This window comes from Maylandia zebra, linkage group LG3 (assembly GCF_041146795.1).
Source record: "Maylandia zebra isolate NMK-2024a linkage group LG3, Mzebra_GT3a, whole genome shotgun sequence".
Classification (NCBI taxonomy): Eukaryota; Metazoa; Chordata; class Actinopteri; order Cichliformes; family Cichlidae; genus Maylandia; species Maylandia zebra.
The window spans coordinates 20,162,227-20,186,165 of record NC_135169.1 but is presented as its reverse complement, the minus strand read 5'-3'; the positions used below and the strand labels follow the sequence as shown (position 1 = coordinate 20,186,165).

The following is a 23,939-nucleotide window of genomic DNA, read 5'->3' as shown; positions in this document are numbered from 1 at the left end:
TCAACCCTAGGCACGCGTGCCACAGTTGGCACGCATGCCTAGGTTGCCAACCCCTGCAATAGAGATTTCAAACCTACCATTCATTAGCTAAAACAAACAATGTGTATGCTTTAAAAGCATCAATATCAGCTCCTCTCTCACAGCATGGTGAGAGTTTCTAAAAAATTATGTAGTCTTCATTAATCCCATTCAAATGTACATCCATCTGGAATAAACCTGACATAATACAGAACAATAACATGATTAACTTCCTTGATTGGAGCTGTAAAGGAATTAGATTCTTGGAACATCTATTCAAAAGAACAGACTTTATTCTATTTGACAGATTTGCTAAAAAAAACATGGAATTAAAAAGAATAGATTTTTAGAATATCAACAAATTAAATCTATAGTAAAAAAGACATTTAAGCCTAATCAAGTCAAATTACAAACACCAACAAATGTGGTACAATTCCTTGGTCTCAAAATCCTAAAATTACTCTCTAAAATATACAGAACACTCTCCAAAATAGATGAATCAATATCCCTTCCTATTGCCAAATGTGAGACGGAGCTATCAGTCAGCTTGCACAACAACTCCTGCTCTAAGATATTTTTAAAAAATCTTGAAATTGATTAGAAATCCCAGTCTACAATTAATACAATACAAAATACTATACCGGGGACTGAGGTCCATACTGCTGCAGGACTGGGGGGTGGTCTGCTTGTCTCTACCCCAGAGTAAAGGGGACCATTTCCTGCATCTGGGGGCGATTATCAACCATATAAAACTGTAGTGAATTACTTTTTCTAAGTGTGATGCAAGGACTTTGCTTATAATTTTAATGTCTGTATTTACCAGAACAAGTGCTCCATAACTAATTGCCTGCGTGGGATCTTTATCTGGTTTTAACAACAGGTTAATCATTGCAGTTTTCATGGTAGGAGAAATTCTAGACCTAATCACAAATTCTTCAACCATTCTTATGAATAGCAAGGACAGGGTTGGCCATAAATGTTCGTAGAACTCAGCAGGGACGCCATCTGGGCTAGATGCCTTGTTACAGAGTATTTGATTAAGAATAGTTCTTCTAGAGCTATAGTTTATCCAACATCGTACCTTGATCTTGTGTTAAAATAGACAGATCTATAGCACTCAGAAATTTGTGAATGTTTTCCATATTTGGGTCATGGTCAGAAGTGTATAGATGCATGTAAAACGCCCTAACAACATTATTTATATCTGGAAGATAATGAAAAGGTTTCCCTGCTGAGTCTTTAATAACTGTACTTGTTTTTTTTATTTTGCTTAAGTAGGTTTGCCATATATTTATCTGATGTATTTATTATTGTATTTAGATTTCTCATGTGTCAACCGCTGTATAAGAAACTGTGATTTTGTGTTTAACAAAACATTTAAATCAAGTCTGTGTTTTCTTAAATCACACACTAGCTTTTCAGAAGGGTTGGTTGTCCAATTTCTTTTCAACATTTTAATTTTTTCTTCCAAATTGTGTCTTTTTCCTTTTTATAGGATGAGTATGAGATAATCCTGCCCCTTAAAACAGCTATGCCAGTTTCCTATAATAAAGTTAATAAATGTTGGGAGAATCATTTATATCCAAAAAGGATGTCCATTCTCTTTAAAATATTATTAAGTCCTACTTTTTTAGCAAAGATGTGTTCAAGCACCATCAGGTGGTCGATTTTTGTTGCCATTTTTTATTGAGTTTCAAAGAGACAGGTTTATGATCGCTTTGGATGACGGGAATTACTAGCTGGGGGAAAAATATATTCTCGATGATGAATGATGGACTTGGAAAAGTAAGTGAATTCTTGATCATCAGGGTGGTTTAAACTCCAGCTCTCACAAAGGCCATAATCTTCCATGTATGGTTTAAAAATGACAGTCGATTGATATGTTCCATTATTAGGACTTATTGATTAGTAGTTAAATATAACAATATAAAAAATATGTACAACCCTAACCCCATTTTTATATTTATATTTGCACCTCTAAACACAACTATGCTTGTTTTTTACATAAACTGTATATGAAAGATGGATGGAGCCACCACAGCATTATCCACCAGCTGGAGAAGTCCCATTATGAAGCCTCAAGTTGAGCATGTCTGCAATCTTCATTTTGGTATTTTGAACGTAAGGGGGTGAATCTGACATGGATACCAAAGGATATCCTCGGCCATCTGACCTCAGCAAATCACATGATAGGGTGGGGCTAGGTTTCACAATGAGCTCACCCAAAACCTTGGCTGATTGTGACCTACACCCATTTTCACACCTTGGCTTGTGTGATTAGGTAGAGGATCATTAGGGGGTCCATTGTCCCTCTCGGAGGGACACTCCCACAGGGCTTAAATCTGTGACTCTCCACCATTTGACCCTAGAACTTAAGAAGCTTCTCAGATGAGAGGTGAAACATCTTCAAGCAACTTGAAGTCCAGACGCTTTCTTTCCCAAGCTCCTTCGAATACAAAAGGATAAGAAGAGCAACTTGTCAGTCTCACTGTAAAGCATACCCTGATTTATTCTCATTTGCAATAACTATATATGCTTTTTACAAACAAACAATGATTTTTCCACCTCAGGTAAACTTCAGTTGATGACTATGGGCTGTCCAGTGCGGAGTCACGTGTGCTCAGCGGGGTTTTCTTCTCTCTCGAGAGCTTGTTGTATTTTCTGCCAGAAGACTCCAGTGTGTTGACCAGCCTGTGGCCAGCTCAAGTAAGAGCTCCTCTTCACCAGACTCCTTATTTGGTAGTACGGAGACAGCTGGTTGGCTGGTATGTCCTCCAGAGACACCATGATCAGCACATCCTTGTGCTCATCGAACAGACGGTAGCTAAAGACACCACACACAGATTAATCAGTGTAGAAGCTGGCGATGTCATTACATGTAAGGACAAAGAGTTGGTAACCATACCTGGCCATCTGGATTTCTTTGGAGCACCACTCACTCTGCAGGTAATTTGGGCTGATCACACAGATAGTCTTTCTGCTGCTATAGATGGCCTCTGTAATGTTTTCTACAATGGGCTTACCTGTAAAAACAGAAATCTGAGACATTAACCCTTTACAGCCGATCGGAGCGGGCACGCTCTGTTTTGCGTAACTATTTTTAAATCCCGGTAGCTCTGCAACCAAGTAAGCTAGCGCAATAATTTTTTTTGCATATGAAACCGGAGGAGTTGTACTTACATCTTATGCCATCAGCTTGTCCTAGGTCACAGTTTCCTTCCACATATAGCTTTGCAAAAACTGCATAAAAATCACTTGCAGCAACAAAAACATGATATTCCAGAAACACGCTTCGCCGATCCATCAGCTGTTTGTAACACTTCCTACGTCCATCAGCGCGAACTATCACATGACCGCATGACCTGCCCGAAACCGGAAGTGACGTCATTTTGCGGAAATGTAGTTTTTTTACGATCGGGGCCTTATGAGTTTGTGTTTTACTTGTTATGTGTTTTAAAAAGTTATGTTTGACTTTATGACTTTCTGTGTCGTTTCTGGGATGCTTAAGACTCATATTGCACTGCTGGAAATAGTTTATTTTGATGCATATGCTGTTATTTTGCAAATTTGCACTATAATATTTATTTTTGTTTTTCCTGCAGTATATAAAAATTGGTGTATTTCAAAAATAAAACTATGAAGACACTCAAAATAAATTTCCTGTGGTGGGAAACTAGTTTGTGTAACTTTTTTGTATTTACAGTTTTGAGGGATAAGCCTCTTAAATTTCTCTAACTAGAAATATATGTTAAAAAAACAAAAACGATTTTCAATTTTTTTGTAGTTTATTGCACTTTTTTGCAATTTATGTAATTACTATGCACCTAATGCAGACATATTATTAAAGTTTGGGCTATAATGGTTGTATTGATGTATAGCAACTTGAAATGCTCCCAAAAATGGCTCCACAGCATGTAAAAATATAATATAAGCTCTGGCGAACTTGGTTCTATGGTAGGTCTTAAAGGGTTAAACAAAAATCTCACACATCAAACATGTCAACATTTTTCAAGTTTTAACATTTTCTAGTTAAAACAGCTCTGGTGAATAACATAATGTGTAGCCTTTTCTATAAGTTAAAACATTCTCACTTTTGAGAATAGCAGGATCTACAGTAGTGTCTAAATTCCAGTCACAGCCTTTGGAGAACAAAGAACAATTCAATAAGCTTCTCGAGTAATAACTGGTGGTCTTAACTTTAATTTTTATAGTTTCTGGAATCCAAGGCTTACAAAAACATCGGGAGTACAAAAACAGCTGTCTTTCTATTTTCTTTTATGCAAAACACAACTTCATGATTTCCTTTTCCTACATGTAGGATGCTTTGACAGTTGAGCAGCACATCTAAAGTTTAATTTTAGAGGTTTAAAGATCAATTTGTAGCTCTTGTCCAGATAGTCAGTCTAGCATTCAAACTTTGTTTTGTGGGTCATGTGTGATTGGCATTCTTGTTTGACATCATATCAACCATTTGTGTTTGCGTAAACGTAGTGTAGTAAAATTTTGAACAAAACAAAACAAAAAACGGTGGTGTGAAACCCTGATCTTTGTCATTACAAGTTTAGAGTGGCAACAATAGTGTTTAAAGGAAAGATGAGACAGAGTTTGTGTGGTAGCTCCATTAAATATTGATCTAAAAATAGAAAAATAGAAAAAAAGAGGCTAATGATAATCATATATACCTGGTTCAAAGTCTCTGTGGTGCAGACAGAGTTTCCAGCCCTGTTGACCCTCCAGCTCTGGAAGCAACTCTCCACAGACCCAAGCTTCATCATGAACATTGTAGGAGACAAAGGCATCGTAGCTGTGAGGAATACCTTTCTTCCTCCTCTTATTATCATAGAGAAAGGCCAGGAAGAGGTAATAGGCATATGTGAGGTGTGACCTCAGGAAGTGATAGATGAAGGATGCGAGGAGAGTAAGCACAACTAGACTAGAGCTAAAAAGGAAGCAGAGCAATGCAGCATCTATCCGATAGGAGTCAAAACCAAAGTCAAGGAATTTTTTTCCCCGTTGGCTGACAGGAAACGCACAAGTGTACTGATGTGCATTAGCAACCTGTGTCTGTTTGCTGCCTTGAATCCACTGGATAAGACCGTAATTAGAACATTCACATGTTAAAAGGTTAGCAGATAGATCCAGATATGTCAAGCCTGGAAGGGATTGGATAACTGTTTCACTGATTACAAACAATTCATTGTCACTGACGTTTAGCCACCTGAGTGCCGACAGTTTGGCCTCTGCTAGAAAATCCAAAGACCTGAGTTTATTGTTGGAGAGGTCGAGTATTATCAGGTTTGGAATTGGCAAGAACACGTCAGATGTTAAAACTGAAAGCTCGCTGTAAGATATCCTCAGATGTTTCAGTTGCGGTGTGTATTTAAATGTGTCTGGGTACAAAGATCCCATGAAACATGCCTCTGTTATTAAGTACTCTAAAGAAGTCAAACCACTGAGAACATCTTTTGAAATATCGTAATATCCTCTATGAACTTTTATAACAAGTTCCTTCAATCTTTTTAAATTTGAGAAAGGCCTATCCCTTTGTTCAGAGCTGTTGTGGGTTCGGCTTTCAACAACATTTAAGATCAGAGTGCTTAAGTTTGACAGTCCACTGAAATGGTCGTAAAAATAATTATCACCTAACAGATAAAGAATCTGGAGGTTATCAAGTCCTTCGAACCCTCCTTCATCAACACTGTCACACTCGTCTAAGTCTATATACCAGAGGTGGGACCAAGTCATTGTTTTGCAAGTCTCAAGTAAGTCTCAAGTCTTTATCCTCAAGTCTCAAGTCAAGTCTCAAGTAATGTCAGGCAAGTCAGAGTCGAGTCTCAAGTCACTGGTGTAAAAGTCCGAGTAAAGTCACAAGTCTGAAACTTTGAATTTCAAGTCCTTTCGAGTCTTTAAAAAAAAAACGAAAAAAAGCATGTTGCAGTTATGCTAAATGTAAATATTAGACCATGTAATTTTTTAATCTGTGTTTTTCTCAACACATGACAAAATAGTGAACTTAGAAAATATACACAAATTGTGAAATTGCACCTCTTTAAAATGCAGCTCAATTAAACCTAGCTCCAAGAATAATTTTCACCGACAGTTCTGAGATAAGCTGCATGTTATTCTTGGATGCGGTTGTAGGACCGGCTTTGAAATCGCATGACAAAAATATCATACATAAATAAATGATATATTTTTTTTAAATATCATTTAAAAAAAAAACTGCATCACCAACGTAGCCTGGACAACATTTGCTAGTTAGATGAAGTCAGCTATCTCATCGTAGCATATTTATATGCATATTTATAATTATACGGTTCTTGGAGTGAGTGCATACACTCGTGAAGTTTAGTAACTTCCGGTCACTGCAACAAGCCCAGGTACAGTTTACCGACGGATGGGTGCAGGACCTTGAAATGCACCGTGTAGAACGAAAGACCATCGTACGTATCATAAGTTTAACAGTCTCACAAATCGTCGTCATAAATACACATTCGTTAACCGTTTATTAATAGGACCTTTGAGCTCAACGGTAATTAATTAGTAGTGGAAATAATTTCTGGTAGCATCACAGAAATGTAGCAGTGACAATAATACTGTATGCTGTAATCGTACTGGGCAATTAGTGATACAAAAAACCTGTTTTATCCTGTGAATAAAAGTATATGTTTTTGTCAATGTACCATAATAACAGAAGCGAAACGCAATATTGTGTCAGGACAATTCACTATTTATGCACAATAAACAAAGGAGCATAGCGCGACAATTTCTGTTCAGCGCCAGACTTGCTTGTAACCTATATCACCAATTATGTTATGAAAATGACGTATTAACTACAACAGCAGACTGACCTTCGTGTAAATGCTTGGAGCAGACTAACCTGTGAGCTGGAGGGTTCTGGGACATTATATTTGATCTTTGAATGGCTGCAATCCAGGCCACCCGTCGCGTCTTTGTCACTTCGGAAACATGGCTCGAACAATTTCTCTTCAACGACGTAATCCGATAACAACCGATCTCTTTACCCGTCGGCTTCCCGTGGCTGTCATGCGACCGGCTATTGCGGCTATTGCAGTTAATAATACAACAGCTTCTTGACATTTTTGTGTTTCTTTTTATCGCTGTGTGACTGATTTTAATTGAAAGCCTGCGTGCGCTAGTACCGCTTGCCACGAGTTCCCAGAATCCTTTGCGGTTCTACCCGTGAATGACGTCACATTTTCAATCTCTATATAATATGCATGTTAAATTTTATATTTGGGGTAAAATATCAAGTCTTTTCAAGTAAACCGGTTCAAGTCCAATTCAAGTCCCAAGTCATTGGTGTAAAAGTCCAAGTCAAGTCACAAGTCTTACAACATTTTTTCAAGTCAAGTCTAAAGTCATAAAATTAATGACTCGAGTCTGACTCGAGTCCACACCTCTGGTCAGCTGTGCTCCCCGTGTGCTCCCACTTCCCTCGTTAACCCTCTGTGTATTTATGTGCATGTCTCCCTCAGGTCAGTGTCGCGTTGTCAATGTCTCCTCCCTGAACCTGTGTGTCTTTCGGTGTTCCCTCGGTCTTCTGTTAGTATTCCCAGTTTAGTTCTGTTTCGTTTTTAGGCCTGCAATAAAGCAGTGATAAAATTAATGACTCGAGTCTGACTCGAGTCCAAGTCATGTGACTCGAGTCCACACCTCTGCTATATACAAGTATTGAAGGGAAGACAGACTATGAAAATCTCCATGAATGAAATTCATGATATCAATATTTCTCAAATTTAAAAACTACAGTGTCTGTAATTTATCTTTGAATGTATCTATAAATGACATAATCTTGTTGTTTTCAAGATTTAAGATTTTCAAATTGTTTAAATTTTGAAAAACACAGTCAAAGATATAGGATATTTGATTGTGGCTCAGATCGAGTATTGTTAGGCTTGTTAAATTCCAGAAGTAAGGACAGTAAAGTTCACTGATGTCATTGGAACTAAGGTCATAGACTTCCAATGTGGTGAGTCCTTGGACGGCCACTGACAGTTCGGACAGTTCATTATTTTGTAATATCAGGCTTCTGAGCTGTGTCATTGACGGGAGTGCATTATCAGCCATGCTTTTTATATTGTTAAATGATAAGTTGAGCTCAATAAGGTTAGAGCAAGACTGCAGCATGTGCTCTTTTATGGTGTGAATTTCACTATTTCTCACATCAACTGTTCTTAGAGAAGGAATTTGGCAGGCAACGTCAATGAGACCATCATCTATCCACTTTTGTATGTTATCCATCTGAAACTCTTGAAGAGAGTAAGCAGTCTGCAGAATCACTCTGTACACATCAAAGCTAAGAGAAGTTTCACTCATGTGCAGTCTCGTTAGGCTCCTCAAAAAGGTCTTGTTTGACACTTCCCACTCGATGTCCTTGGACCAGCCTCGCAAGTCCAGAGACTGCAGATGAGTACATCCTCTGCTGGGCTTTCTTGATGACGGAGGTGATGGTGGGCTCCCACTTCAGGTCCTGGGTGATGGTGGTACCCAGGAAGCGGAATGAGTCCACAGAGGTGATGGGGGTGTCAGTCAGGATGATGGGGGGGAGTGGGGCTGTGTGCTTCCTGAAGTCCACAATAATCTCCACTGTCTTCTGGGCATTCAGCACCAGGTTGTTGTGGCTGCACCAGGACACCAGACGTTCAACCTCCCTCCTGTAGGCAGACTCATCCCCGTCAGAGATGAGCCCAATAACGGTGGTGTCATCTGCAAACTTGATTAGCTTGACAGACTGGTGGGTGGAGGTGCAGCAGTTGGTGTACATGGAGAAGAGCAGAGGAGAAAGAACACAGCCCTGAGGGGAGCCGGTGCTGATGGTCCGGGAGTCCGAGACATTCTTTCCCAGCCTCACATGCTGCTTCCTGTCCGTCAGGAAGTCAGTGATCCACCGGCAGATGGGATCAGGCACATTCATCTGGGAAAGCTTGTCTCTGAGATGGTCTGGAAGGATGGTGTTGAAGGCAGAGCTGAAGTCCACAAACAGGATCCTGGCGTAGGTTCCTGGGGAGTCCAGATGCTGCAGGATGAAGTGTAGGGCCATGTTGATGGTGTCGTCTACAGACCTGTTGGCTCTATATGCAAACTGCAGGGGGTCCAGGAGGGGGGCCGTGAGGTTCCTGAGATGGGAGAGAACTAGGCGCTCAAAAGACTTCATGACCACAGATGTCAGAGCCACGGGTCTGTAGTCATTTAGTCCAGTGATCCTAGGTTTCTTGGGGACAGGGATTATGGTAGAGGACTTGAAGCAGGCAGGCACATGACATGCCTGCAGTGAGGAGTTGAAAATGCCAGAAAACACTGGGGCCAGCTCGTTTGCACAGTGTCTGAGGGTGGCAGGAGACACACCGTCTGGGCCGGGAGCTTTCCGAGCATTCAGGTTCTTAAACTGCTTCCTCACATCTGCTTCATGAATATGAAGAGTTGTGGTGGGAGGAGGTGGTGTGAAATCCTCTTTTGTGTGGGGTGAGGAGGGGGGTGTTGTAGGTGAACAGTTTGAAGGTGGTGATGGCTCTATGGAGGGGGGAGAGGTGGGGGAATTAGTGTCCAAAGTGCCTCTATTGTTGGGGTCGTTGGAGGTGTGAAGGCTGCCTGATGGCTCGTCAAAACGGCAGTAGAAGTCGTTAAGGGTGTTGGCTAAGAGCAAGTCATCAGTGGAGTGGGGGGTTTTAGGCTTGTAGTTTGTGATATTCCTAAAACCTTTCCACACAGAGGCCGAGTCATTCTCTGAGATCTGCTGCTGCATCTTCTCAGAGTGCTGATGTTTAACAATGTCCACTTCTTTAGTGAACCTGTACTTGGCCTCTCTGTAGCAGTCCCTGTCTCCGCTTCTGAACGCCTTTCTCTTTTCCAGCCACAGCTTTTTGAGTTTAGGAGTAAACCAGGGTTTGTCATTGTTATAACTCACCCTGGTGCGTGATGGCACAATGCTGTCCTCACAGAAGTGGATATAGGAGGTGACGGTGTCCGTAAACTCGTCCAAGCTGTTAGAAGCAGCCTTCATAGCGCTTTTCTAGTCCCTAAGGACCCCAAAGCGCTTTACACAACCAGTCATCCACCCATTCACACACTGGTGATGGCAAGCTACATTGTAGCCACAGCTGCCTTGGGGCGCACTGACAGAGGCGAGGCTGCCAGACACTGGCACCACTGGGCCCTCTGACCACCACCAGTAGGCAACAGGTGAAGTGTCTTGCCCAGTGACACAATGACCGAGACTGTCCAAGCCGGGGCTCAAACCGGCAACCTTTCGATTACAAGGCGAACTACCAACTCTTGAGCCACGATCGCCACATACACGTATCGTCCTTCACAACCAAAGATAAACAAGGCGTAATTTCTCTGAAACGACATCACTGCCTCATTATGTGACTCTAGTTGCTGAAAAGATGCAGGGATTTGTATGTATGTGTGTAGTTAATCTGATGTGATTTTCATGATCATCACAAGCTTGCAAGAAGAACATTATGGAACTACCAAAAAGGTGAAATATATCAGCAGTTGGGGAGCATTTTGACACGATATTTCCCAATAACAGCTTTCGTCTTCTCAAATCAATTAGAGAGGATGGTCAGTTAGAGGCGTGTGTATATGTGTGTGCATTTAATACAGGACCTCAAAACAGGAAGTATGAGATGGATCTATTGTTTGCCAACACAAAGCAGGCTTACAGTGCATCACCCCTCCCCCCGCTTGGCCACTCAGACCACAACCTGGTCCCTCTCCACCCCACCTACATTCCTATGGTGAAGAGGAACGTCCCCCCCCCCCCCCCCCCCCCCCCCCCCCCCACAAAGAAGGTGATAAGGGTGTGGTCTGAGGAATGCACTGAGGCCCTAAGAGACTGTTTTGAATGCACAGACTGGTAGGAACTCTACAAGCCTCACGGTGAGGACATCGACGCCCTCACCCACTGCATCACGGACTACATTAATTTCAGTGTTGAGAACACTGTGCCTACCCAGAAGATACAGTGTTTCTCAAACAATAAACCGTGGGTCACCCCAGAACTGAAGGCCCTGCTGAACAAGAAGAAGAGTGCTTTCTGGTCGGGACACAAGGAGGAACTTAAAGTCCAAAAGGATCTTAAATACAAGATCCGAGAAGGCAAGGAGTGCTTCAGGAGGAAGATGGAAAACCAACTCCAACAGAAAAACATCAGAGAAGTCTGGAGCAACATGGAAAAAATTTCTGGACACTTCCAGGACAATTGAGGAGCCACAGTGTCTGCCAGCTGGGGTTGGGCTAACGACTTGAATCTGTTTTTTAACAGATTTGACAATGGCCCACTTATCACCTCTCCCACCCCCCAGGTTCCATTAACCCCCCTCCAGTTGCCCCCCCCCCCCAGGTGCAATGCCATTGTCACCTGAGCTCTCCTCTCACCACAACCCTGCTTCACCCCTATCCACACATCTACCCGCAACAAAGCCAGGCCTACCCCCCACTCCAGCCCAGCCTCACATCTACTTCACAGCTGATCAGGTGAGAAATCAGCTAAAGAGGATGAAGGCAAGGAAGGCAGCAGGTCTGGATGGAATCTGCTCCAGACTGCTCAGGGACTGTGCAGACCAGCTCTGTCAGGTGGCCCTGTACATCTTCAACCTGAGCCTGAGCCTGCAGAGGGTTCCTGAACTGTGGAAGACTTCCTGTGTGGTTCCGGTGCCAAAAATTGCACACCCCAGGGAGCCCAACCACTTCAGGCCTGTTGCCTTGGCTTCTCATCTGATGAAGACCATGGAAAGGCTCATCCTGCACCACCTTCGGCCACTGGTGGACTCAGTGATGGACCCCCTGCTGTTCGCCTACCATTCTGGAATTGGGGTGGATGACGCTGTCATCTACCTGGTACACCGATCCCTCTCTCACTTAGAGCAGGCGGGGAGCACTGTGAGGATCATGTTTTTTGACTTCTCCAGTGCTTTCAACACCATCCAACGCGCACTACTGAGAGGGAAGCTGGAGGGAGCCGGAGTAGGCAAACAGCTGACTGCATGGACCATCGACTACCTTACCAACAGACCACAGTATGTGAGGCTCCATGACTGTGTGTCCGAGGTGGTAATCTGCAGCACGGGGGCAGCACGGGGCACGGTTCTCTCACCTTTCCTGTTCAGCCTTTACACTTCAGACTTCTGTTATAATTCGGACGATTGCCATCTACAGAAGTTCTCAGATGATACAGCCATCATTGGATGCGTATCAGACGGGAATGATCGGGAATACAGGGGGGTCATCAGTGACTTTGTTGGCTGGTGTGAGACCAACGTACTCCAAATCAACGCCGGAAAGACAAAGGAGATGATCATAGACTTCAGGAGGAAGTCACCCCCTACGACACCGGCGAACATCCAAGGGAAAGACATTGAGATAGTGGACTCTTATAAGTACCTGGGTGTTCACCTCAACAATAAACTGGACTGGACTACAAATACAGACGTCCTGTATAAGAAGGGCCAGAGTCGACTCCACCTGCTGAGGAGACTGAGGTCCTTCGGAGTCTGCAGGACTCTGTTAAGGACACTCTATGACACTGTGGTAGCATCTGCCCTTTTCTATGCAGTGGCCTGCTGGGGGAATGGATGCACGGACAGGGACAGGAGCAGGATTGACAAACTGGTGCGGAGGTCTAGCTCCGTGTTGGGATGTCCCCTGGAGTCTGTGGAGGTGGTTGGTGAGAGGAGGATGTTAGTAAAGCTGACATCCATCATGAACAACCCACATCACCCACTGCATGAGTATGTGAGTGGGCTGAGCAGCTCTTTTAGTCAGAGACTGAAACACCCTCGCTGCAGGAAGGAGCGCTTTCGCAGATCGTTCATCCCAACAGCAGTTAGACTCTATAACTCCTCAATCACGATGTCATAAGTCACTGGACACTGTGAACATCCACGGTCACCACTTCATGCATAATGGACCTTCCATGTGTATGGACATGTGCAGGTATATATGTATGTATATGTATACATATGTGTATCTTATCTTATCTTATCTTATCTTATCTTATCTTATCTTATCTTATCTTATCTTATCTTATCTGCTACTACTGCACATTCACCCAATGTATATACTACATATATATATATATATATATATATATATATATATATATATATATATATATATATATATATATGTTTTTCCTCTACACCCCCCCCCCCCCAATTTTTTTTTGCACATGTCGAGGAGCGTGTCAGGCTACATTTCACTGTGTGTTATACTGGTATAACTATGCATGTGACAAATAAAGAACCTTGAACCTTATCTTATCTTATCTTATCTTATCTTATCTTATCTTATCTTATCTTATCTTATTAGGGCAGGGATAGCTCAGTAGGTAGAGTGGTTGCCCCATGATCGGAAGGTCGGGGGTTCGATTCCCCTTAACAGCTACCCTGAGGTACCCCTGAGCAAGGTACCGTCCCTACACACTGCTCCCCGGGCGCCCAATGGCTGCCCACTGCTTCACTGAGTGAATGGGTTAAATGCAGAGAGCAATTTCCCCACGGGGCTCAATAAAGTACAATAATGTACACACTTTCTTCTTATCTTATCTTATCTTATCTTATCTTATCTTATCTTATCTTATCTTATCTTATCTTATCTTATATACAGAGAGCCAGACACCTAAAGACTAGATAACAAGACTAAGAACAGAAAATGCAAATACTGAGCATAGCAACATGACAACTATAAGAAACTATAAAAGCCTGAAACCCATACCTGACCTTAATATCATCACAAAAACCTTAATGACAGTGATACAAAATACAAAACTATAACATAAGGGTAACAAACAAGAAAACTCCTAAACATTCCCAAAACTCAAAAACCTGGGTCACAGACCCAGGACCATGACAAGTACAGGCTTAGACTTCCTTTTTTTGCCTTTAACACCGCATTACGTTTTCATGGCATAGATTGCGCTCAAAATATTGGGTGGTTGACAGGAAAAACAGACAAGGAAAACCTAAAATAAAAGAAGAGGGGATTACAAATTGAGGAGGAGGTCTTAACCATAGAATCAAATGGTGGAGTACATCTGAAGACAAATCCATGACAGAAGAAAAATGGGATAAGGGGAGTGTGATAATGTTTTTCTTTTTTTTCTCAGCCCCTGCGTTCTCCTCTCTACTTCCTCGCTCCCTCCTCTTGTAATTTATTCATTGGTGCCTCCTCTGGTAGAGCATTGAGGAGAAAGAAGCGGGGAACCAGATGAAGACTTTTTCTCCACTTTGGGAGTCTGCAGCGGTGGACCGTCGAACATTTACCATGCCTTTGTCAACCAACAGTGATGTATGTGGATCCTAAACAGGTATGAAGGAAATATATTACAAGCCTGCAGTAATATTCCAGTGACAGCTTTCTGTAATACCCGTGAGTGACTTTAAAATGCTTAAATTATTGCTTGCTCTTTTAATTATATTTCTATTTATATCAAGACTTGCCTGATATTTTTGTAATACATTAGTAGTTCTATTTATAACCAGGCTGTAAAATGTCAACTTAAGTGTAATTGTAATGTTATAAATATGTGACTCCTTTCAGTTTTGTCTCAGTTAGTTTCATTATATGTACAGAACTTTTTTTGAAACAGCAGGTCGCTTGTATTTCCTTTTTAAAATCTAGTCATGACTATGGATGCCTGTATCAAGCACAGTAGGGAAAATGCAAACGTGAGTGAAACTGGGTCTCGTGAGAATTCATGTGTTTGGCAGAAAATAGCTGCCAGACAGGGCTGAACTACCAATCTTAAGTCTTTACTCCTATGTGTGAGGGGGCATTTTTTCTTGTTGTGTGTCACTTTTTCATAATATTATGTCAATAACTTTTGAATACTTTTGCCTAGTGAGACCGCTATCTTTCAATCAAACATGCATCATCTATAGCCTCTGCTTGGCTTATTGTTTTTAATCATCTCTTTATCCATCTGTCTCGTCAGGTTCTCAGTATCAACTGAAAAATATCATAGAAATTGGTCCTTTTTTCTACTGGATACACAGTAACCATCATCATCATTATTATCATGGAAACCTCAAAAAATATTTTAAAACGACAGAGAGATATCATCCAATCAGAAGGTCCAGTTACAAGGGAGGATGGGCTTGAAGACAATCTCTGCAACATAGATGCTAATACAAAACTTGAACTGGAACCTAACTTTAACCTTAACCTCAATATTACCTCACCAAGCAATCCCCGCGCATTCATCGAGTCCTCAAAGCTGCATGGGGGACAGAAAAAGGATAATGTGACCAAAGGAGGTGAAAAACCTGGGGTGAAAGTAGCAGTAAGTATGTCAGCAAGCATCCTTACACCCACTGTGACATCACCAGGAGAGAGAGATGACCCATCACGGCAAAAAAGCAAAATCCCAGCTTTGTCTCGTTCACCAACAGCTAAGCCAACGGTTAGATGCAGAGATGAGCAACTGCTGAAATCAGCAAATATCAAACATGCCCCAGGACTTAGCACCAAGATGCACACAAGTCTAAAACCACAGCAGATGGAGCAAACAACAATGGCTAGCATCCCCAAAAGTACTGAAAGAATAAAAATACAGAGCCTGAACACTACAAAATCTCTGACAGGTGGACTAACCACAAAGACTACAAATAAAATAACAGTCAGTCTAAGTATGCAGTCAAACCAAAAAGAGGATGGGGGGAAAGTGATCAAGACACCTTCGCCACAAACTTTACACCTACCTGCAAGCCCCCAAATTCCTAACCAGAAAGCAGAGGCAAAGGCTATCATCTCAAAACTGGCAAATCAAATACCAGTAGTGGAAGTCAACCAAAATCCAGCAAGCATAACCAGCAAGTCAAATCCAAAAACTGGGCATGACTCAAGAACTCATAGTTCTGAAACATCCTCTACAGCTACAAAATCACCAAGTCAGAGGGGAGAATCAGCACTTCCGAGTAACAAGAGCACCCTATTGACGTCTGTAAGTCCCAAGCCATTCACACAGAGAACAGCCACCGGACCTATAAACAGTAATACAACGAAACCAAAGGAGAACCTTGAGAGTAAAGATTCAAGTGCTGGTTTTGGATGCAAAACCAGTTCTAAATTCATTTCAAACTCTAAGGGAACCACAGTGTCCAAGGACAGTCTGGTTTCTAAAACTGGCACTGATTCCAAAGCCAGTCACAATTCTAAAGCACAGATTGGGTCAAGAAACAGTTTAGATTCCAAAAGTGGTTCGGCTTCCAAAACAAGTTCAGACTCTAGGGATAGTTTAGATCTTAAAAATGACTTCACGTCCAAAGCCACTCCCAACTTTAAGTCAGGGATGAGCTCCAGAGATAGCATTGACTCTAGAAATATGTCAGATATTAAACCAAACAAAACTACTCAAGAGTCTAAGACAGCTGGGGCCTCTAGAACCAGCATGGCAAGGTCAAAAGATGACCAAGATCCCAAATCTCTGCCAAATTCAAAAATCAATCTTCAAACTAGCCCAACTGCTAAATGTGGGACTGCTTCTAGTTCTGATGCCTCTTCCAATTATAAAGCTGAGCCAACACGGTCAACTTCTATGTCTACTTTAACAAACTCTAGCTCTAAAATAGACCTTGTCAGATCTGTTTCCCCATCATCCATTAGAACCAGTCTGTCTGGGTCCAAAGATGACAGCCTCAAGACTTCAGCATCCAGTACCAAACAAGGTACGGACCCTAAAGCTGGATCAAACATTTCCAAGTCTGGACCAGTTCACTCTACTTCACAACTAGCTTTGAGGGATTTGCCCTCTTCCTTGACACTGTCTCCAAGACCAGGCTCAGCAAGTAGGAGACCTGGATCTTGTGCTGGGAAAACTCTTGATTCAAATCCTGTTGGACCACACAGAGATGCCCAGATAAGCCCTGGCTCTGCTCCAGGTAACTACTGCCACAATTTAATTTTATGTAGACATTTTGCAAAGCCGACATCTTATGATCATCAGTTTGTAATGTAAAAATCAGTTTGACAAAATAAGCTTCAGTCAGGGTTCAATGTGGTACAACCTCCACCTCCAATACTCTAGTGTGGTATTCTATAAAAACTTTCATGTCAGGTAGCTTTTAATACAGTAATCGAGATTTGGGTATTCATGATTGTAATAACAAAAATCCATTATTGTTTTTATTAAAACAAGTGGTACTAAGGAAAAACCTGACAAAAATCCAAAACAATGGACAATTAACCAAGCATCAAGCATCTTTTTTCTGTAAAAAAACAACAACATATGTATGCATTGTAGAAGGTTTTTCATTGGGAAGTTTCTTTTGTTTTTAGTTATATTAGTTTATATTTGACAGCAATGTTTCATTTCAGTGTAATGATCAAAGCAAAAGAAAAAGAGAAGAAACAATTAACCCTTTAAGACCTACCATAGAACCAAGTCCGCCAGAACTTATATTATATTTTTACATGCTGTGGAGCCATTTTTGGGAGAATTTCAAGTTGCTATACATCAGTGCAACCATGATAGCCCAAATTTTAATAATGTGTCTGCATTAAGTGCATAGCAATTACATAAATTGCAAAAAAGCGCAATAAACTACAGAAAATTTGAAAATCGTTTTTGTTTTTTTAACATATATTTCTAGTTACAGAAATTTAAGGGGCTTATCCCTCAAAACTGTAAATACAAAAAAGCAGCACAAAATAGTTTCCCACCACAGAAAATTTATTTAGTGTCTTCATAGTTTTATTTTTGAAATACACCAATTTTTATATACTGCAGGAAAAATCCCAGAAACGACACAGAAAGTCATAAAGTCAAAGATAACTTTTAAAAACACCAGTATAGGCTCATGAGGCCCTGATGGTAAAAAAAAAAAAAAACTACATTTCCGCGAAAATGACGTCACTTCCGGTCTCGAGCAGGTAATGGCGGACATGTGATAGTTCGCGCTGACGTCTATTCCAACGTAGGAAGTGTTACAAACAGCTGATCGGATCAGCAAGGCATGTTTCTGGAATATTATGTTTTTGTTGCTGCAAGCGCTTTTTATGCAGTTTTTTGCAAAGCTATATGTGGAAGGAAACCGTGACCTAGGACAAGCTGATGGTATAAGATGTAAGCGGACACGCTCCGTTTTGCGTAACTATTTTTAAATCCCAGTAGCACTGCAACCACGTAAGCTAGCGCAATAATTTTTTTTGCATATGAAACCGGAGGAGTTGTACTTACATCTTATGCCATCAGCTTGTCCTAGGTCACAGTTTCCTTCCACATAAAGCTTTGCAAAAACTGCATAAAAAGCACTTGCAGCAACAAAAACATAATACTCCAGAAACACGCTTTGTCGATCCGATCAGCTGTTTGTAACACTTCCTACGTCCATCAGCGTGAACTATCACATGACCGCATGACCTGCCCGAAACCGGAAGTGACGTCATTTTGCGGAAATGTAGTTTTTTACCATTGTGGCCTTATGAGCCTATACTTGTGTTTTTAAAAGTTATGTTTGACTTTATGACTTTCTGTGTCGTTTCTGGGATGCTGAGGACTCATATTACACTGCTGGAAATATTTTATTTTGATGCATATGCTGTTATTTTGCAAATTTGCACTATAATATATTTTTTCGTTTTTCCTGCAGTATATGAAAATTGGTGTATCTCAAAAATAAAACTATGAAGACACTTAAAATAAATTTCCTTTGGTGGGAAACTAGTTCGTGCAACTTTTTTGTATTTACAGTTTTGAGGGATAAGCCTCTTAAATTTCTCTAACTAGAAATATATGTTAAAAAGTCAAAAACGATTTTCAATTTTTTTGTAGTTTATTGCACTTTTTTGCAATTTATGTAATTACTATGCACTTAATGCAGACATATTATTAAAAATTGGGCTATAATGGTTTTATTGATGTATAGCAACTTGAAATGCTCCAAAAAATGGCTCCACAGCATGTAAAAATATATTACAAGCTCTGGCGGACTTGGTTCTATGGTAGGTCTTAAAGGGTTAAAGGGTTAAGTCACATCCCAAAACTACAATTACAACAATAATGCTGAAAGGTCACAAAATCAGCACTGAGATGAATTTACTTTTAAATATCCAAGTGGTTATTGGAAAAATATATAAGAAAAAATTGGGCATAATAATAATAATAATAATAATAATAATAATAATAATAATAATAATAATAATAATAATAATAATAATTTATGCTTTTTATGCAATTCACATTTAAATGAGCTAATATTTATTTCTTAATTTCAGGTGTTTCTGCGATTTCAGGCCCACTGGCTACTTCCAGCCCCAAAACCAGAACCACCACTCCCTTGACTACAATGGGAGGAACCATAAATGAACTTGCAGCGTGTGTAACTGTGGAAACAAATCCCAGCAGTGTATCTCATAATACCTTTCTGACTCGGGGTCTCACTTTTGACTCTATCACTAAGACACAAGCAAAAATGGGTGCTGACGTCAAAGAAAAGCATTTAAAAGTGCCTGAGAGAAAAGCAGCAGCTGTAGGAGGAACATCAGAATCCCAGGGGGCTGTGACTGACAATGCAGCACGGTCAACAGGAGGTGCTGCGAGAATACCAGAGGGTCTGCTGAGTAAAACTGGCCACCTGGGAGAGCCAAATGCCACAATTGCTGGTAGCAACACTTCTTCATCGAGGATAGAGAGTGTGGAGAGAAAAATCACAGAGAAAAAAAAACAAGAGAGGGGGAGACAGAGACTGGATCAGGGTAGTTCTTTTTATCCTGTTTCCACCATTACAGCAAACCACAAGAAGGTCAGAGATATGGCGACCATGACTAACCCAAGGGAGAGCCTTTATCCATTGGCAGGAGGGCAAAGAGAAGTTGCTGTCCAAGTGGAGGTGGAGGTTGTGGAACGGTCAGCATCCACCAGTCCCAGCTTCTACCAGGGAGGTATCACCTCCTCTCTCATTGGCTCACCTAGCTGTAAGTCAGGTAGTTTGATTTTGCCAACAGTTCCATCCCTTTGCTGTATCCCAGCTACTCAGAAACCTGTCCAGCATATCTGCAAGATTGACATTGAGTTGCGTAGCCAGTCATTACTTCCGTCAGCTGTGACAAACAAGGCAAACTCCCTGCCTGCCTGTTTGCGTACATACAGCTTTCAGAAAAGCCCTTCTCTCATGTCGGGGCAACAACTAGGACAAAACCAAGACAGAGATGTTAGCACTGATAGCATGTGGAAATATGGGGAGCAGGAGGAGACAAAGATGGTGCAGAAGGTGGTGGAAGAAAATGGGGATAAGGAGGAGACAGAAAAGCCACAGGACGTAGCATGGGATGAGCAAGGGATGACATGGGAGGTGTATGGCGCCTCTGTGGACTTGGAATCTCTGGGCACAGCAATCCAGTCCCACTTGGAGTCAAAGATTCAGGAGCAGGAAAAACACATCAGGAGTCTGAGGAAGTCCATCTGCTCTGACAGTAGCCTCAAAGGGTTAAAGATGAAGAAGCGGAAGAAGAGGACAGGAAGGATGCTGAGTTGCTGCAGAAAGGCATCCGCTGTGGCAGACTGAGAGCAGTCTAGAAACATCAAACCCCTCTGAGATATGACTCTAAAACAGAAATGCTCTTAAATGGAGAAGTCTGCAATGTATGCACAGCACATGTGTTTACTGCACTTTCCTATTCATGTCATCTTACACCTTGTGCAGCTATCACTCAGAATAACCCGATCAGATCTTCTGTTCTTCCCATCACAGTCATCTTCTTGTGCACCTCTGAATCACTTTGACAACAGCTACTGTATTTAGATTGTTCTACAGAAGTCCTACTCTGACCACTCTCCAAGGACAAATGTTGAAACTTCATCAGAGCTAGAAGAGCTCCAGAGATACACAAGGAGCTAACCTTGAAGCACCCAATGATTAAATGTATATCAAGTAAGGGTCTTGCTTTTTGTGAGTGTTAAAAATAGGGATCTTGTACCTGGAGCAAGACCAAAATGGAGAGTAAATGCACAGTTAATGGATACCTCAACTAAACGCGAATCTGTCATTCGATCATCATTTACAAAGCTGAAAGCTGACCAGCTTAGCATAATGATTAAAAACAGTAGGAAACTCCTGGAGGTGAAAGGTAACATTATATTAGCTACTAAAATCACTTGCATGTACACTAACATTGCTACATGTAATTCTTACTGCTGCTCACTCTCACCTCGTACTTCTACCGTTTTGCTATGACTTTTACCACTCCCACTGCTACTTTTCCAACAATATCAGTACAGGTTTAAAAATTTATTACAGTTTCATTAAACAGCAGTAAGAGCAGGAGTCAGTGGTGCTCCATTTTGTGTGCTTCTTCCAGTGTTTCATATTCAAACAGCCAGTGGTTATTGATGTGGAGCAGAGAGGACAGCAGCTCTGCTGCTGCTGAATATTTCATCCACTTTCTTTTTGACAAAGCACTCAGGCAGCCGGGATCCCAGACTGCCTCGAGTGAGCCACTAAATTGTTTCCGGCAGATTGTTGTATCTTTTCCTTACTCCTTTCCGTTTTAAATAATCCGGGCTTCCCCCTTTCCTTTCCTTTCCTTTCCTTTCCTTTCCTTTCCTTTCCTTTCCTTTCCTTTCCTTTCCTTTCCTTTCCTTTCCTTTCTGATTACATGCACTTTCTTTTCCCCTTGTTTCTCTTTTCTCATTTGCCTTCTATGGTTATAATTTTGGTTATGTCCTCTTTTTTTGCTTTCACGTCATCCTTTACCTTTCTTTTGCCGTTATTTTCTTTTTTCTTTTCTTTTCTGGATGTGCGTTCCTTTCCTCTCATTTTACCTTTTTATTTTATTTTATTTCTCTGTATTTGTGCTTTCTTGTTCTGTTTTTTATTTTCATTTTGCCTTCTGATCCTTTTCTACTTGTTTTTTGTTTTATTTATAATTTTACGTTCCTGCTTTCTTTTTCTTTTGTTACTTTCATTTCATTTCATTTCATTTCTTTTTATTTGTCTTTTTCTCTCTTTTCTTCTCTTCCTTGCCTTTCCTTCCTCTTTTTCCAGGTCGCTGCACTTTTGACAGTCCTTTTTTATTGCAGTAGCTGGTCTGTACTGATAGGGGGCGAAACAGCATGTGCTTGTTTAGTCTCCGTTATTAAAATAATATTTTGTTGTATTTCATGTTAATTCTCTTTTCCTTTTCTGTTCTGGCATCTCAGGGATGTTGTCCTTTTGGGAGCCAAATCTTTCTCATCCCTTTTTTCTTCTGTTACATTTCCATCTGCCTCTTTCATAACTCCTCCTCCTGCGATGGAGTAATGTTGTTGACAGAGCACTGGATTGCTTCTTTGAATTATTCAGAAACATTAAAGTCACCCTCATCTTAACAAGAGTGTCTCCACCATGATTTATTCAGCTGGTACGTAGGAAACACTGAGCAGACATGGTTTGTTAAAGTATCCTCAGAAATCTACAAAAATTTCAGGAATACAGACATAATATCATAAACATCGTGCTATTATGCTATTTATGATTTATTTCTAAATATTATATCGAGCAGTTACTAATAATATTAAATAACAGGTTTTGGTTCTGAAAGGTTAAAAAATTCATATTAATTATAAATCACCACTGTTTCACAGGTTTCTTAAGACCTCGTTTATATTTTTTTAGTATTATTGAGAATAAAAATTATTATTATAAATAATATAATTATCTCACTACATTAGTCAAACCATTAAAAAATGTGGTGTTCATTAATCTTCTGAGCATTAATAATTATAGAATAGAATAGAATTCAACTTTATTGTCATTGCGTATGTCACAGGTACAGGGCAACAAAAGTTTGCATCCATCCAGAAGTGCTTTAGCCATGATATAGATATATTACAATATAAATGTTAGCAATAATATAGATATGTGAGTATATTACAGAAATGGGTCTATTATGGTATGTAATATGTACACGGTATGAAGTATGTTATGAATATTCTATAAGTATGTACAGGCTGTAGTGAGTACAAGCTATGAACAGGATATAAATATGAAAAAGAAAAACTATACAGAAATCTGGGATATACAGCTATACAGAAATGGGAACTATGCAAGTTATAAACAGTTGTAGGATTAAAAATTATCGAATGTACAGAATGATTATTTACACAGAGCTATACAGTAGTGCAGTTAAGATAAGTGAGATATGTGGATAATTTCTACAGAGGCTATATAAAGTGCTAGTGGTTGTGAGTGGTGGTTCAGTCCATGTTATTATTGTGTGTCTGAGGGTACAGTTGTCCATTGTGTGTGTGTGTGTGTGTGTGTGTGTGTGTGTGTGTGTGTGTGTGTGTGTGTGTGTGTGTGTGTGTGTGTGTGTGTTAACGTGGGTCAACGTGGGTCAGATGTCAGGAGGCAGTGTTCAGGAGTCTGACAGCTGTGGGGAAGAAGCTGTTCCGGTACCTGGTCGTCTTAGCTCCTGTAGCGCCTCCCAGTGGGCAGGAGGGTGAAGAGTCCATGTGACTCTTCACCCTCCTGCCCAGGGTGACTGGGGTCTTTGATGATTTTCCCAGCCCTTTTCAGACACCGCTTCCTGTAGATGTCCTTTATGGCAGGAAGTGGTGCTCCGGCGATGCGCTGGGCAGTTTTCACGACCCTCTGCCACGCCTTCTGGTCCGAGGCAGAGCAGTTCCCGTACCAGACTGTTATACAGTTGGTCAGGATGCTCTCGATGGTGCAGTGATAGAAGTTCACCAGGATGTCTGAGGACAGTAGTGATGGGATTCTCTTTTTCGGGTGGCTGTAGCTCAGGTGGCAGAGCAGGTCAGCCACTAATCAGAAAGTCGGTGGTTCGATCCCAGGCTGCCTCCTGGCTGCATGCCAAATATCCTTGGGCAAGATACTAACCCCGTGTTTGCCTACTGGTGGTGGTCAGAGGGCCCGGTGGCGCCAGTGTCCGGCAGCCTCGCCTCTGTCAGTGCG

General features: G+C 41.1%; 1 protein-coding gene and 1 pseudogene across 1 annotated transcript; one reads left to right on the top strand and one right to left on the bottom strand.

Annotated features, from left to right (window-relative positions):
• Positions 1-2,628: 2,628 nt before the first annotated feature.
• On the bottom strand, positions 2,629-10,392 carry LOC101468569 (toll-like receptor 13; annotated as a pseudogene).
• A 3,828-nt stretch (positions 10,393-14,220) lies between these two features.
• Positions 14,221-22,368, top strand: LOC143415380 (uncharacterized). The gene is made up of 3 exons (XM_076880819.1): positions 14,221-14,353; positions 14,981-16,925; positions 19,261-22,368. The coding sequence occupies exons 2-3, from the start codon at positions 15,065-15,067 to the stop codon at positions 20,547-20,549; spliced, it is 3,150 nt and encodes a 1,049-aa protein (XP_076736934.1). The 5' UTR covers positions 14,221-14,353; positions 14,981-15,064; the 3' UTR covers positions 20,550-22,368.
• Positions 22,369-23,939: the final 1,571 nt, after the last annotated feature.